This window comes from Podarcis vaucheri (genome assembly GCF_965113315.1).
Source record: "Podarcis vaucheri genome assembly, chromosome: 5".
NCBI classification, from domain to species: domain Eukaryota; kingdom Metazoa; phylum Chordata; class Lepidosauria; order Squamata; family Lacertidae; genus Podarcis; species Podarcis vaucheri.
In genome coordinates, this window is record NC_138763.1 from 42991562 (window position 1) to 43009228 (window position 17667).

At 44.0% G+C, this 17667-nt stretch overlaps 1 protein-coding gene across 1 annotated transcript; it reads right to left on the reverse strand.

Moving 5' to 3' along the window:
- Positions 1-1030: 1030 nt before the first annotated feature.
- On the reverse strand, positions 1031-15865 carry PLEKHB2 (pleckstrin homology domain containing B2). The gene is made up of 8 exons (XM_082225326.1): positions 15720-15865; positions 13342-13387; positions 10993-11145; positions 10445-10547; positions 9028-9067; positions 7501-7590; positions 7032-7140; positions 1031-3158 (listed from the first exon to the last, which is right to left on the reverse strand). Exons 2-8 carry the CDS (start codon positions 13376-13378, stop codon positions 3022-3024), a joined length of 669 nt encoding a protein of 222 aa, XP_082081452.1. The 5' UTR covers positions 13379-13387; positions 15720-15865; the 3' UTR covers positions 1031-3021.
- Between the last annotated feature and the right edge of the window lie 1802 nt (positions 15866-17667).

Below are 17667 nucleotides of genomic sequence, written 5' to 3' on the forward strand. Positions count from 1 at the left end.
ATATTTTCTAAAATGGCTGGCAGCAATACCCTTGCCTGTTATAACCTGGGACATTGTGGCCACTGTGACAATCACAAGACCATTCCAATATATTCCTGGCGGAGTACATTCAGCTGGTCAGATGCTCAATTTGGCATTTCCTTCTGGATGAGAAGAGGGAGATCTGTAGGTAGGGAAAGATCATTTACCTGGTGCTGGTTTGAATCATGGAACAGTTTAATACAGTTTGCTCTTAGGAAGTTGCCAGCAAGGTTTAGAAAAAAGATTAAGACATCCCCATTATTTATAACTCCCCCTTTTCTTCCTGGTATTATCAACAGAAATAAGGAAGCCAACTGAATTAGCAAATTTTCCATCTATGCTGGCAATGTCCTCTGTACCTGAGGGAAAGCAGGCTAGCTTAGGGAGCGCAAACCACACAGCACACACAACTCTGTCCTCCAGCACTCTTGCTACCACTCCCTGCTCTCTCCAAGCATCTGCTCCCTGAAGCAGCTACCTTAGTTTGTTCAATAGTAGGGTTGGCCTCCAAGGGTGGTGTTTACAAGGCTATGTCTCCAGACTATGCCCTCTTTCTGCCACTTCATAGAAAATAATAACTCCTTGAATAATATTTGGAATTACGTGGCATGGGGAGGATAGTTGACACTGCACGTTATCTTACTCGCAATCATATGATGCAAAATCCAGATTTCTACCCAAGTTTTTGGAACCCTTCTTGAATATTGAGCTTGGTCAAGATTTATTTCCTGGTATTAATGCAAGATAAATGTGTTACCTATGGAAATATTTTATTTGCTTTGCAGTTTACTGAATTCACTGGACATTTATTCAACATGAGCATATGATTTAGCCGTTATATTTTAAAATCCAGCTAGCCGATGCCTTGTGTTCTTTCCTGTTATGCCCATTACAATGTGCAAATAATTATTCAGGTAAAATGAAGGGCCCCCCCCCCCAGCTCATAGTGTAGTTTTCTATGGTTATAACCAACTTAAACTTAACATCTTATCAAGGAATGACGAGTGTATTAAATTTTTGACTTGCCAAAAGTTCAAAGACTACATTTATTTTCTTCTCTCCTCACAAAGTAACAAATACAAAGAAAGGAGTTTTCTGGAAGTTCTACAGTTCTGTACAGTACACATAATAGCACAGAAGAGATGGTCTTAAAATTACACTAGATAAATTACAAAATCAGAGCAGAAGCTAGTGCTGCTTTTAGTGTATTATCGGTTTCTTAGTAACTTACAAGGCTTCCAACATACTTGCATGGGTATTAAATAAGAGACTGCAGACCTATTAAATAAAGCATCTTCAGTTCACACATTCTTCAGTTCACAGTACTGTCTTTTGAAATGTCCTAGACTGCTGACAGGGTTTTTAAAAAGCCACGCTTTCAGATCCAACAACTGCTGGATGCAATAAGGTCCCCCTGTTGCATTTCAACAGCAGTTGCATAGACACACCCAAGGCAAACACTGGCATACAAGGTGTACAAGACCAATATTAAGACTTCCAGTACCACTACCTTGCCTTTGCCTCACTCACAATTCAGTTATCCCATTTAAATAGGAATGGAATGCATTCGGCTAGGGTTTGCCATTATGGCAGGCAGCACAACCCAAGTCCCCTTTGCTCGCTGCTGTTCAAAGCTTGCAGGTTCACCAAAGAACACAGCACAGCCTATAGCCACTTGGAAGAGTCTTGTGTAGATCTCAGATTTTAACAGGATGCACAAGCAACAGATGGATAAAAACAGGTGTGCCTTTCATTTTATTAACCTACACCACTGAAAATAATTTCCGGGTGGGGATACTTGCTCATTTCTCTGTCCTCTCGCAGAAGTAGGGGTCTTACATCTTTAAAGCAGATAATTTAGCTGCAGAAGGAGAAGCACATACAAGACTGGAGCGTGCAACCAAAACAGAGGTATCTCTGTGTCTGGAAAGTAGAAGCCCTTGTTAAAAATAGTTTGTAGTTGCAGGTAAGAGAGCATAATTACTTTGTATAAATCTCAATACAGATTCAAAAGGTTCCCATATACTTAAACCAGTAAGACTTTGAACACATTTATCCCCAGTATGATCACAACACTTCCTATCACCTATTAATTAACTATCCTTCTACCTGCCTTAGCAAATGTTTCAGAGGCCTGATGTCCGCATGTTCAACTTTCTTTCCAGCCACCGTTACCCTAAGGAACTGTTACTAGGATCTAAATGAGGTTGCGGTTTCTAGGACACTGGAATGGTTTGAATGGTAATCCAAACTCCTTTCTAGAAGAAATGTCAGATTTTTCTATTGCTTAGACAAGGGAGAGGGAATTTGAGTTCTCCATATTTTGTTGAACTTCTGCCAGCATAGCCACTGATCAAGGATGATGGGAGTTGTAGTCCAAGAGCATCTCAAGAGCCAAAGGTTCCCCGTCCCTGGTTTAGCCTTGAGAAGGACTTGTACAGTAAGTGTGCAATCCTTGTCAAGCTACTGAAATGCCAGAGATCTCCCCTGAATACAAGAAAACATTCAATGGATCCCATGGCATGGCTACTGAATCATCATCTATGTCTTCTAGGAATGCTGAGAAAAATATTGGATTCAAAATCCCCTGGATTCAGAAATAACCACTTTTGTGCTCCCTTGCTTTCCAGTTAGCATTCTGAGGCAGTAGCTGAAGTAATTTTAACAAGATGGTTAATATTTGACTGTAAAAATGAGTCAACTGTGGCCATTTAGCCATCATTAGTAACACTTCATTGATATTACTGCTACTTACTTATCAATGCATAGAATCACAAACTCATCTGACCACGAGCCATTATGCTAACCACTTTTCAACTAAAGGGCACCTTTGGGACAGCTGGGAATTTTTGTTAACTACAATCTGCCTGTCACCAGCAAAAAGTACTACTAGAACCTATTGGAAAAAAATTGTAGATTAAACTGAAGTACTTTGCAAATACATATTATTGCACACAGAAGACTTCAGGTCTCCCTTTGCTTTGTGGCTCCAGAGGGAGCCTAGAACACCCAGAACAACGAGCCCAGGGCCATTCCTGTTGCTGCTCCAGCAAGCATGCCAAGTGCCAGGTCCCCATCATTATCCCGGTAGCGCTCTCGAATGATGACATGATTCGCAGGAGGGTGACCATAAGGACCTGGAAAGAAGAACACCGTGGGATTTAAATAGAAATAAAACTTGAAACTTCTTGTTCCCTTTCATTGATCTCCTTAAAACTGGGAGGCCAACACATTCTGGACTCCATAAAAACGGAGAAAGGAAAGCCTTGCCGTTAATGTGGGCTAGATAGCTGGGTCTTTAAAAGTAAATGATTTTCAATGCCAGGGAACCTGAACGAATACACAGAGGAGGTAATGTGAAGGAAGACCGATAAAAGCTGTGGGTGATGTCTACGCCGTACTCAAGTAACTCAATCCACTGATTTTTACTGAGTCTACTCTGAGTATGACTAATACTGTATTTCACCCAGTGGCTACATTCAGATGTCATGTTCCCCAAGGCGAGTGTACACACACACTCATTGCTGATACTCTATAATGTGGTTTGGGCAAGGCAGTCCAACATGTGACCCAAGGACCACCTGTAGCCCTCAAGGCCTTTTTGGACGGCCCTTGACAACATTTGACACTCCCACACCACAGCCCTTGCATTGCTTTCCCAAAACTGGATAACCGAGACACTAGGCCAGGCATGTCCAAAGTCCATTTTGGGGGCCTAATCAGTTTATTTCCTGGGGTAAAATCCTTAAAAAACCTTAAGAACTTCAATCCTTAAAAAAAGCTCAACAACTTCAGACCTAAAAAAACTTTGGTCGGCCCTCACGGCCCTTCACTTCATCAAATCTGGCCCTCTTTTAAATAAGTTTGGACACCACTGCACTAGGCTTTGGAAAGTAGGCATAGGCATGATGGTTTGGCAGAGTCCCAGAGTCCTTCACCCTCCTTTCCCAAAGCCTAGTTCGCACTTTCCCAGCTTTGGGTAGGAGGTAGGAGGCCTCTAGGACCCTGCCAGAGCCTTGAGCCTCCTTCCCAGAGTTTGGCACCTTGTTTAGTTGACTTCGGGGAGGCAACACGTTGGCTGAGGTGGTGCCATACTTTGGCCTCACTCCCTCTTACGGCCCACTTGGTATGAAAAGTTGGAGCACCATGGTTTAAAGGATCACATCTGAATGCTGTTATTGTGAGGGCACAAACCACTCATGCCAAAGAACAGGAAGACAGGCCAGTCAAACCATAAGACCACATTCAAACACAATATAATCCATAAAGCAGCTGTCATATCACAGAAGCATATGATACAGAATAATTAATCAAACGTTTTTTGTCTTATACTATAGTTTTGCAGTAGCACAGGCTGACCTAATAATGGTTTGAGAACTCTCACACGGGTTTCTTTGCCCATCAGCAGTGACAGTGTAAGAATACTCCAACCTTTAATGGAGGGATGGGGAATCTGTGGCCCTAGAGATCTTGCTGTACTACAGTTCCCATTGCCATGACTACTGGCCATGTTGACTGAGACTGATGGGAGTTGAAGTCCCTGAAACATCTAGAGAGCCACAAGTTCCCCAGCACAGATTTAATTACAATCTGGCACTGAAACTCCCTCAGTAACCTGAGCAGGGGCCAGCAGCGTAGCGTGAGTTGTCAGCACCCGGGGCAACGCAAGTAATTTGCGCCACCTAACTCGGGGCAAGGCAAGTAATTTGCGCCCCCCGCTGCCGCCCAAACGACGCCGCTTGCCCGGAGGAGGAAGGGGCAGAGAGGCGAGGAAAATGCAACGGCCCAGCAGCTGCAGCAGCACCGGCGGAGGCGGGGCTGTGAGGAGGGGCTGCCTGGCGCGTCCTCCGCGGCGAGCGCTGAGAGCCGCTGCCTGCCGGGCGCCTTCCGCCCGGACGCGCGCACAGCTCGTCGGTTCCGCGAGACATGCGGCTCCGCTACAGCCTGCGCCCGAGGCTCTTCGGCGACTCCGGAGGCAGCGAGCGCCCCCCCCCAAATGTTGCGCCCGGTGCGGCCGGCACCCCTGGCACCCCCCACGCTACGCCACTGGCAGGGGCATATTTTATGACCATAACTGACTTAAACAATTAAATATGGCATATTTCTGATACAAGCAACCAGAAATAGAAGCCAAACATACTTAGCAGCGCAAACCTTTACATGTTTACTCAGGAGTAAGTCCCACTAAATTCAGCGGGACTCAGTCCCTGGTTGATCACAGGGTTGCAGCCAAAATGTTGCAGTTATTATTATTAATTTAATTCCTATTGAAATTATTATTAATTTCATTCCCTTCCTATGCAACGTCTCACAATATAATAAAACATATATAACAACAATTTCAAATCCAGTATGGTTATGGACTGAGATATAGTTCTTGTAGTCTAAGTTACCATCTCATATCATGCTAATGCACTAAAGGTACCAGTTATGTACACATCAAAAAATTGGGAGAGAAAAATACCATCAGAAGATGAGAATTATACCACTATCTCTTATGTTACATCCTCATTTTAAAACTTTTTCTACTTGACCAATATTATGATTTTAGGTCTGAGATAGGGAGGGAAATTATAAGTACCGTATTTTTCCATGTATAAGACAATGTTTTTTGCTAAAAAAAAATAGTCCAAAATAGGGGGTCGTTCTATACATGGAAAAATATGGTCCAGTGCTTCAGCTGCTCGTTCCGCTTCGGCTTGGCATCTGCCATCTTCATGCCCTGTTTAACTCTGGTTCTTTCTCCTGCTCCCTATTGCTGCCTTGCCTGCCTGCCTGCCTGCCTCCCTCAGCAGCAGCTAATTTGGATGAATTCCCCCCAAAAAAGCTCAGCAAATTTGGGCAACCTCAGGTGTTTAAAATATTGATTTATTTTTGCCAGAGATGGAAAGAGGATACTGTTCCAACCAAGGAAGTGTGGCTGATTCAATTGATGGATTATGCCAAAATGGCAAAATTAATGGGTGTGTTAAGAAACCAGGGGGGGGGGAGGATTATTAATGAGTGGGGAATATTTGTGGAATATTTGAAATACTATGGTATGCAACTAAGTGCATTGGTAGGGTTAACTTAAATCAAGCAGTTAAAAGTACTATTAAGATTAATTGTAGAATAATTCAAAAATGGAGTAAAGTAGAAAATGCGGTGTTAAAAATTTATATAAGAGAAGACACCACAAAAGCGGGGAAGGGAAGTCTGATTTGTATTGGAGGAACAGTACTGTAATAATAATAATAATAATAATAATAATAATAATAATAATAAATTTTATTTATATCCCGCCCTCCCCAGCCGAAGCTGGGCTCAGGGCGGCTAACAACAATCAAATGGTTCAACATTGTAAAACATTCATTATAAAATTAATTAAATCAAATTAAAATCAAATTAATGGCAACCATCAGGCAAAGTTTTGTGCAGATTGCCAGAGGAGGGGGTCAGGCTGCGCCCTGACAAAAGGCCTGGTGGAACAGCTCTGTCTTGCAGGCCCTGCGGAAGGATGTCAGGTCCTGCAGGGCCCTAGTCTCTTGTGACAGAGCGTTCCACCAGATTGGAGCCGCGGCCGAAAAGGCCCTGGCTCTAGTTGAGGCCAGCCTAACCTCTCTGAGGCCTGGGATCTTTAGGGTGTTTTTATTTGCAGACCGTAAATTTCTCTGTGGGGCATACCAGGAGAGGCGGTCCCGTAGGTACGAGGGTCCTAGGCCGTATAGGGCTTTAAAGGTAAAATCTGCATTTGTAAATTCTTGAATATTGTTTTCTTAATTTAGGGTTCAAAAATATAGGTATCATCTTATACATGGGGGAGTCTTATAAACGGAAAAATACGGCAAATGCATTATGTATACTGCAAAAATGGTACTTTTAGGGCATTTATTCATTTACTGTTGAGTAATAAAAATACCTTACTACCAAGGGGGAGGGGGTTGTGGGGGGGAAATACTGAATGCAAAACCAAACTGCAGAGTTCTGAATGTACTAAATCAAGTCATAGAAGAATAAATATTACCAGTTACCTTGGTTTGGATATTGATAGGGGATTGCATACGTCTGTCCATTAGAAGTAAAGAAGACCTGGGCCCCAGGAGGTGGATATGCGCCATTGTACTGTGGGTAGCCATAAACCTGATGACATTGAGAACAATTGTTAGCAGTGTACATTGGAAACAAACATTCCTGAGTGCGGCATCCCATTCACTTTAACTACAAGGCTTTTCGCTTGACACTGAAGAGGACACCTATATAATACACCATGCTGTGATGGAAGATGGGCAAGGGTTTAAGACCTTTTACAACTAGATTCAACAAACTCAGCAAACAGGTGCTGCCTGACATCACCAGCTCAGGTATGACGCACCACCTGCTTCTTCAGGACAGGTGAAACCTGCCAGCTAAATTTTATGCATAGGTCACCTCACAAAATGCCCAATTTTAAGCAACTTGCACTAACCAAACTCTCCTTATATCATGTTTTCCATAGCTTACCTCAGGTGATGGTGTTGCATAAGCCGTGTACGGAGGAGGAGACGAGGAAATTGTATTGTCGTCATACATCACTTCCGAACCAATATAGGCCTGGACATGTTAACATAAAACACAGAAGCAGCTGTTCAAATTCTTCAGTTGCAATCACTGCAGATGGGAGCAGGATTGGATAAACAGAGCACTCAGTAGGAAATTGACATGAGGTTAGCATCTTTGGGAAATGCTGAGTTGTTGACTTACCGTACAAAATAGCATTACTGATCAACAATACTTAAACTGAGGAATATAACGCAAGATGCAGGGCAAAATGGAAAAGTGCAGCCTTCCCACTCTGTTCTATGTCAGGTAGGTGAGACGTGGGAAGAACATCAGACACAAGGCAAAGTGGAAAGAAGATGCCACCGTCGGAGGTAGAGGGAGAACATACCAAAATTACCAAGTTCCTAAAATTTCTCTGTGTTCTCTTTCCCTGCTCTCCAGCAGATGGCTTTGCTTCTAGCACACAAAAGGATTATTATTTTTGTTCACCCTGTGCATATGTGGCAGAAGAACCATGATGCCACTTTTATGTTCTGCAGAAGACAGCAGCAACCCTGACACAGATGGCTTTGCGGATGATCAGCAACAGCCACATTGTTTTTTTGTTCAAGCTGCAAAGAGCCCTGCTGAGTTGGCCTGACTTGCTCTCCTACCTTTTTAAGGATCAAGGGAGGGAGCTGGGATAGGTCTGCAGCAGGGATGAGAAAGCACCAAAGGACAACACTTCTTGGACTACAAGGCCAGAAATGCATAGCAATTTCCACCAGCCCTGCTGGATTCTTTTCTGATCCCAGGAAAGAGCACGATGACAAGGGTGTGTGCCTATGTATTAAGCAGAATCAGATGCTGTAGCTTGTCTGCTCCCCTGGGAAGGCTACTTGCTCCAGGCATGATAGGCGAGTGGCAAAGGGCACCTTTGAAGCGTTATGCATCATGTTGTGCATAATATTTGATTCACATATTCACATGCAGCTGCTGGGTGACCTTGGGCCAGTCACACTTCTCTGAAGTCTCTCAGCCTCACTCACCTCACAGAGTGTTTGTTGTGGGGGGAGGAAGAGAAAGGAGATTATTAGCCGCTTTGAGACTCCTTAGGGTAGTGATAAAGCGGGATATCAAATCCAAACTCCTCTTCTTCTTCTTCTTTTGTTCATTTCTGAAATAACTATCTTCCTAAAGATTGCTTCACTGGCTAACATGATCAAGAAATGGATCATACAAGTTGGGCCTGTGCCGATGATAGGAATAGGGCCAGATGACCACTGTGAGAACAGGATGCTGAACTACAAGGGGCCTTTGGTTTGATGCAGCAGGTACTTCTTAAGCTTTCTATGCGCTCCCTACGCTTACTCCTTCCATCAGAACAAGGGAAGTGTGGGCCAAGGTACTAGCCACACAAAAATGGTACTCAAAAAAGAAATCTAAATGAAAGGCTGTTTCTCTCAATGCTACTATTGCAAGCACACACACACACAAAACCCTACTTACCCCATTTGTTCTGGCATCCTGGAGAGCAATTTTCCAAGCTCTATAGAAAATATGAAACAAACAGTGTAAAAAAACAAAAGTATAATGGTGGAAGAATCACTAATATAAATTGTACATCCATGTTAACAAGTTTAGAAAAAAACCGTAGCAACTATTCGTGGTGAAACTACATGGGAGGGGCATGATTAGAAGACCTGGTGCATTTTTATTATACAAAAAAAGTAGCTATGGTTGGGAATACAATTGCAGAGGGAGAGAGTCTAACTAATGCTTTTGGATTTAGGTCACAGTGTCTCCTCCCTCTCTCAACCCAAACTGGCTACTGAAGTGAAAAACAGCTGAGTTCAATGTCCTGAATCCATGTCTTCCCCTCAAGGATTAACAGCAAGCCTGGGGTACAGTTAAAGCCAGGGAGCAAAGGCTTAAATCCTCCCTGCTCCCTATGTTGTAGTCCCAATCCAAATCTGGCCCACAACAGCTGCTTTTTGGTGAGGTAAAAATATGTCAGGCATTCCAATCACGGAATTCTATGGCCTGGTTTACACATAATGCTGAACTGTAGTTTAAATAAGCCATAGTTAATAAACCATGGTTTAGCATGATGTGCAAACCCAGGCAAGCGCCTTAATTGCCTTTCATGAACTATAAGTTACTAGCGAAAATGGTTTAGTTTGCACAGGACGGTAAGCCAAACTTATGCCTTACAAGGACTGTGCAAATGTGCTAACTCCCGGAGAGGAGCTGGCAGCCACTTTGCTCCTCCTTGGTCCTTTTACATCAGCATGGCATGGATGCTAAGCCAAGACTTGGCTCAGTGTGTCCTCCAAACCCAGGCTCATGGCTAAACTCTCTCCAATCTAGCCACAAGACGTAGCCAGAAAGAAACTTGGGCTATAAACTATGGTTAAGGAGGAGGCAGCTTCAACCACAAGCCTGGGCTCAGGTAACATGCTAAGCCAAAGGACCAAGAAGTGTCTCCCCCAGGACCCATAAGTTTGTGCGAAGTCATGGTTTGGCTTAGCACTACATGCAAATGCAGCAAAACAAATTAGGGTTTGCTGTTACATGCGAATGCAGACCATGTGTAATCTGATGCTCAATCTGATGAGTCGCTAGCCTAGAAAATAATCTGACACAACTATTCCCTTTATCAGTATGCAAGAATAAAATATCCCCAAAAACATAAATCCTTCATGATAATTAGCTCAAACATCCGCTTTGGGAAGTGAGCTAAGAGATAGGTCTGCTTCTTGCAGTTTGGAGAGTTGCAACTGTTTTGCATAGCAACTCATTCCAGAACATATAGCCCATTATGCACACATGTCATTCTTTCAAAAGGGAAGTTCTTGTTAAAAAGAGCCCCAGAGCCACCAAACTCTACAGTTCTTTTATTTTCAAGTAAGCAGAAGAAACTCACAAGCAGTCATCCGCACTTTCTGCACAGAGGTTGAGCACTTTCCCATCACGGCAAATGATCTGCAGCAAGCAATCCCTAGGCTTCCCCTCCGGAGGCTGGAAACCTGCCCAAGAGAAAGGCAAAGTAAAAGCATGGTACTTCAGCTCCACCAAGCTAAATGCTTAATTCACCTTTAAACTCAGATCCTCCAAAGAGGCTTGAGTAGGCTCATACGATGGGAAGCCTGATTCAGAAACTAAAGCAGAATCCTAAGCCTGACAAACGGAGGAGACACACCCAAGCTTCACTTGATTTAGGGTATGTCCAGATATTTTGAGACTACAATTCCCATCATCCCTGACCACTGGTCCTGTTAGCTAGGGATGATGGGAGTTGTAGTCCCAAAACATCTGGAGGGCCGAGTTTGCCTATGCCTGGTTTAGCACTGTGAATTTAGAACCAAGTCTACATATAGTGGTAAGTCCTTCATATTTGTATTACAGGTGGCACCGAGGAGGTGTATGTATGCAGAGGGTGGGAAAGTTCAAATAAAAAAAAGATATCCGCACCTCGGCATTCATTTCCCACTCTGACGTTGATGCAGTCAACTTTCATGTGAATTCGATCCTCTAGATCCTGCCGATGTTGGTCGTCATAAAATAACAAATGGCCATGAGCCCATAGATCAAACCAGTTCTTCTTCCAGCGCCTTAATATAGTACCTAAAAGGAACAGGGATCAATTGTTTTTTGAGAGGTCTAACTAAACAGTATCAAATTCCACATTGATTAGGTTGTTTGATATTTGTTTTGCTTTCAGTGATCATGCTTGAAATGCTCTTAAACCAGAGTTCCCTGAATCCATAACAGAAGTAGCAAAGGCAATTAATGTCAAGGAAAAAGCTCCTATTTCTACTTCATAGCAACTATTTAATTTATTCTGACAAACCTTTAGCCAGACATCAGGCAACCAAAGAACCAAGCAGACATCTTTTTATTCATTTGGTGGCCAAGAATACTGCCTTTAAGGAATTTTGCATAAAACATTATTTGTTTTGTGTCACCATAGCATGAAATTCACACACACATATACATAAAGTCCAAACATGATTTGTGTTTTTGCCATGTTTTTCTGAAACAGACATGCTGAGCGAAGCCATGATCAGCATGAATGAACAAAACTGTAGTCACTCAGAGCAAAAACAGAAGGAGCTTCACTCTTCCCCAGGCACTACTTCTGTTTTGCTATCTAGAGCTAAGCCATGATTTTGCTTAACATTGCATCCAAATCTGGGCTCATGGCTTGTATCGCTGAATATAAACCATGAACTTTAGTCAAGGTTGTCACTTTTGCTCCAAGCATCAACATGCTTGCTTGTCCTGAGCCATTGCTTGCCTTAGAGTTGCATGCAAACAGAGTCATACTTTAATTGCAAACTACAGTGGTACCTCGGGTTAAGTACTTAATTCGCTCCCCAAGTAAGGACTGGTGTACCTAGGCTGGAAGAAGGTTTCTGAGACACAGTGGCAAACTGTGCCTCTAGTGACAATGATGGGCCAATGAATATCCCTGTCTTCAGTGTGTTTCTAGTGTGATTTTTTTAACAACATTTTTATATAATACAAAACACTAATTTGTCCCCCTGAGACCTTGGGAATATACCATATTTTTCATCCCATAGGACGCTCCGTCCCATAGGACGCACCTAGTTTTTTGGGGGGGAAATAAAGGGAATTCCCCCCCTTTATTTCCCCCCCAAAAGCAGGTTGGGGAAACCGAACCAGGTCGAGGAACAGCGGGATGGCAGCGCTGCGCCTCCCTGCTGTCCCCCGAGCTTGTGGGGCTGGCCGATGTCTGCCCAGCGCGAGGGGCGCTCTGCTTCAGGGCGCCTTGCACGCCGGGCGGCAGGCTGCTATCCACAGCCTAGACATCCCTGCGGGACCTCCTGCAGGGCTGCCTAGGCTGCAGATGTGTTCCCGAAGCGCCGGGCGCTCTGCTTTCAGCATGCCTGGCGCTCCGGGAAGCAGGCTACTATCCGCAGCCTAGACAGCCCTGCGGGCTGCCTAGGCTGCGGATGTCTTCCTGAAGCCTGGAGAGCGAGAGGGGTCTGTGCGCACCGACTCCTCTCGCTCTCCAAGCTTCAGCGAAAGCCTGCATTCGCCCCATAGGACGCACCCAGATTTCCCCTTCATTTTTGGAGGGCAAAAAGTGCGTCCTATAGGGCAAAAAATACGGTAAACACAAATAAATGTTCACACTAAAGATAAGGGGAGCAAAATCAATACAGTGGTACCTCGGGTTAAGTACTTAATTCGTTCCGGAGGTCCATACTTAACCTGAAGCTGTTCTTAACCTGAAGAACCACTTTAGCTAATGGGGCCTCCTGCTGCCGCCGCGCCGCCGGAGCACAATTTCTGTTCTCATGCTGAAGCAAAGTTCTTAACCTGAAGCACTATTTCTGGGTTAGCGGAGTCTGTAACCTGAAGCGTATGTAACCTGAAGCGTATGTAACCTGAAGCGTATGTAACCCGAGGTACCACTGTACACAGAATGAAGGAGACCTAGAATTGGATTTCTGGTGTCTTGTTTTAATTCAACTCAGCTAATTTAATCCAAGCAGAATGGGGGTAGGGAGAAGGTTCCTGATTCCGAGTGTCATTCTCCCCATTTGTGTTTTGAGGAGGGGGATGATGCACAGTCAGTTTCCTGGGGAAGGGAGAATCTTGATTGGGATATCAGCACAGGAGGAAAAACTCTCTCCCACTGCTCATGCTCAGGTCAAATTGTCAGTCTCAGTGGCTGCACATCACAGAAAATTTGATAAGATCCAATCATGGATTTTCTACATAATGTGTTGCTTGGCACCGAAACAAGTCAGGGAGGGGGGAGAGAGAGAGCTGACAGAATCCATTACTCACTTTGCCGGAGCAGCCATCCACTTTTCACCAGCGCCATCTCCAAACACTAGGGAGAAAAGAAGGACATCAGTGTAGCACCAGTGTGATGATACAGAAGGACTTTCTCTGTCTCTCTTTTTCCCCAAATGAGAGACAGGCTTCCTTACAAGGCAGAGGGTAGGGTATGTCTGTGTCTCTTGTGTTTAAAGTATATGAGAGCTGGCGGTCTCCAGGCATACTGTACAGGGGTAGCGAACTTGGTGCTTTCCATATGTGGTGGACTGCTATCAGTATGGCCAATGATCAGGGGTGATGGGAGTTGTAGTTAAAAAATCCAGAGGGCACCATGTTAGTTACCCCTCTTTTAACAGTGATGTCTTGTTTAATTGGAGCTGCAGGTTGATCCTATCTGGGTTTACTCCAAAAGAAATCCCACTGAGTTCAACAATACTAATGAAGCATGCCTGGAATTGCAGGTTCAATTCGAGAAAAAGCTACTCTGTGGGCCAATAAGATACCAAAAAGCGATTCAATTACAGAAAGAAAGGGACTTGCAGTGAGAGACCAAATGCACCTTTATTTACAGATAAACGATTAAGAAAAAATTATTAAATCTTCCCATGAAGTTCAGAAGAATCTTCCCAGGAAGTAAATCCCATGGGACTTGCATCCACATTAACACATTTTAAAAAATTGTTCTAGGAATCAAAGTTCAGCTGCTGTGTTTACTATGTACATGAAAAGCTCTCTCTTGTTCTGCACTGCATACCACATTTTCTCACAAATAATGAAAATAACTGAAAATACTGGTTGTTTTTTTGCCCACTGTACTAGGTTTAAAAAGCCACTAATTATGACATTGTTTTGTGAGGGCTTGAGCTTATCCATAGGAGTGTACGGATTTCCACTATACAGAGCCAGGCCATGGATCCATCTACCTCAGTAATGTCACTCTACAGGGTCTGACAGCAGTTCTCCGGGGTTTCAGCCAAAAGTCTTTCCCACCTCTGCACGGAGATGGGCTCCACCACTGAATTAGGGCCCTTCTTACTGAGAGTCTCCAGCAGGATTGTTGGATTGGGTCCTGCTACTGCTTTCACCAGGAGATGCCAGGGACCAAGGCTGCAATCCTATACACACTTATCTGGGAGGAGCAGAGCAGTCCAAACTGCCTCCGTGCTGAGCAGAGGGCCCTGCCAGCTAAGCCGGCTTCCCGCTGACAACAGAGTGATGCAAGCAGCATTCCCGTGGCAGGGCACTCCCCCTTCCCCCAGCCAAATGGTCAGGTGGGCGTTCTGTCATGAGGAAATGACGCCACACCAAATAAATAAATCACATCTTCACTGTTACTCTAATCTGGAGACAAAGCTACCAAAGCTGCTCCCACCCTGCCATATTCTGTCCGTATTTCAGCAGCACTTTCACACGCCGCCCAATCAACTGTGGTACAACCCAAGTTAGAAAAGAGAGCTCGACATCCCAAAGTGCGGTTTTTAGAGCAAAAATGACATCATCACTATTTAATTAAAAGCAGCAGTTTGACGATGAAACCATCTGTAGAGATGATGCTTTTGTTATCTAGCAGGCCTCCCATGTCTTGAAAGCTGTCAATGTCCCCACCCCACCCCACCCAGTATGTTTATTGAACATGTTCCCCACCAAAGAATCCTGGAAAGTGCTGTTTACCCCCTCACTGAACTACATTTCTCAGCACCCTTAAACCATGGTTTCCGGGTTGTTGTTTTTTGATGAGGTGGGGGGGTGCTATTATGCTAGGAAGTGCTTTATCGACTTATTTTGTGCTCCTCGCACACAGGCGTCCATCAGACGAGGATCCTGAATTATATTCTGCTGTAAATTCCAGAATTAATCCACACTGCAGCTTGAAAACACAATTGTGACAGGAGGGCGACTTTGAAAGGCGTTATCTCATAGCTGTCAACGTTTCCCTTTTTTAAAGGGAAATTCCCTTATTCCGAATACGATTCCTCGCAAGAAAAGGGGAAAGTTGACAGCTATGCGTTATCTTAAGAGCCCGCCACTCCACCCCAAAAAGGGCTTGACTGAGCCCCCTTCTCCTCCGAGGCTAAGATGGAAAACGCAAGAAGAAAGCAGGAAGTAGAAAGCACCTCAAGAAGCAAGCGGAGCGCTTCTCCGAGGAGGATAAAAGGCGAGGACAGCGACCTAGACTGCGTGCACTTGTTACAGTCCTGGGGATTACAAAACACGGTGGCCTGACCTCGTTGGATTTGACCCCTGCGAGCCCAGACAAGCTGTAGCCGCCGGACCAGCTGCCCGCCCTCCGTCCCCGGCCCATTGCAAGATCCACACACCGTGCGCCTCCGCCGCCCTTCGCTCTTTCCCGGGCAGAGGGGGAAACGAGCCCCGGCCCAGCCTACCTGTTACGCCTGGAAGCGACCGCGCGAGCCCCAACAATCCTCGCTTTCTTCTTATTCTTCCTTGTTGCTAAAAGGAGATCCAAGATCGCGCGCCCCGCCCTCGTCTGACGCCAGACGGGTCCTATGATCAACCGCGTCACTCCGTGTCTACTGCTCATGCCCGCAAGGGTAGATGGGAGTTGTAGTTTCTCAGAGCCGAAGGAGACGGCAGGGCAAATGTTTCATTTTAAAAAATTCTGTATCATCCGCGTTCCTGCAGGTTTCCTCCTTCTTATTACGTCTGGGTCAGTTCTGGAACAGTCCCTCCCAGCATGCAGGAAAAACTAAACTGCAGTTATGTATATTTATATACAAATATCTAGATAAGGCGAAGCGTAAAGCGATATGGAAATATGGAGTTGTGCGAAGTAGGCGGCACGATCCTATGGAAACTCGGGGGCTGTCCCCTGGTGTTTAGGGGTAGGGATGGAGGAAGCTTTAACCTTCCAGATGTTGGTGGACTACAGCTCCCATCTTCTCCCACTACTGGGCATACTGATGGTTGGAATTCAACATCTGTGTGGCCACAACTCTCCCCGCTCCCCTGCACACCTGATTTAGGATTGCAGCCTTCGGCCCGTAGTTGGAGGTGCCAATCTTGGCAGCGTCGTGCTTGTTGGAAAAAGTCGGATATCTAATATCTTCCAAGCAAGCAGGTATGCTGGAGTTTTGGTGTCACCTCATCTTCAAGCACTATCACAAAATAGCAATAGTTGCATGTACATGTAGTCGCTGAATAGATAAAACATATTACTGTGTTTCTCACTCAAGATGGGTTTTACACTTTTATATTCAAACGATGTTCATGAAGTACTATTATAATCATGAAATACTACTATTATAAAAAGTATTGTGACACCTTAAATACAAACTTCAAATCTCTAATTTCTTGAAATATTGTTGGGAACCACCCTGAAATCTGCAGGTATAGGCGGTATAAAAATTTAATAATAATAAATAATAATAAAATATTTCATGGCTTCATATTGGCCCACTTGGGAGAAAACAATAGTGATTGAATCTGTGGTTAGAATTGACAAATGGGGGGGAGGATTTCCCTTGCCAAGGTGTTTTTAAAGCAAAATGTTTCGGCTCTGGTTTTGAGGGGGGGGGTAGGGTAATTACATAATTATTTTTTGCTTTTGTTCAACAACAAAACAATCCAAGGAAACACAAGGGAGAGTATTTAGTTTTTGTCTGAAATGCAACACACACCACAAACCGTTAAAACTATTCCAAGATCCAGGAAAGCTAGCACATGCAAACAAGGCTTGCTGGATCAGGGCCTATGGAAATAAAATGTAGATATGCATCCTTTTGCACAAGTCATAAACCAAGAACAATGAGATACCATAACATCCTAGAATGAAAACCTAAGTTTGAGTTAAAATATCACATATAAACTTTGCCTAAGATTCTTTATTCACAGTAATGTCCTCAACAATATTTCAAGAAATACGAGAGAGAATTTTTCTTTATTTTTCATAAATCAAAGAAATAACTTCACAATAAATAGTTCAGCTCTAAATCTCCAGTACAAGAAGGACAGTTCAACACACAGTAAAATATGCTTAGGTACAGATATCAGTGGGGTTAAATACCGCTGGAAATATGGGTTGTGAATAAGGCTGTGCTTCAGGACCAATGACTGCTACAAAAAAGGCAGCTCCCATTTCTCAGCAACATGTCCCAGATGCAACATCCAGGAAATTCTGATGAAATTAAATTACTGCCACCACTGCCAAAGGCAGCAAGCAAATATGATATTGTCAAATAAATAATGAAACAATGCTGAAAACGAATAAAATGAAATGAACATTTTTTCATGCACACCCAAATGTGTGAAAGGTAGGGGACCACCACAGAGAAAGTAAGGTATGTTCCTTCTCACTTCCTTAATATGATTTGT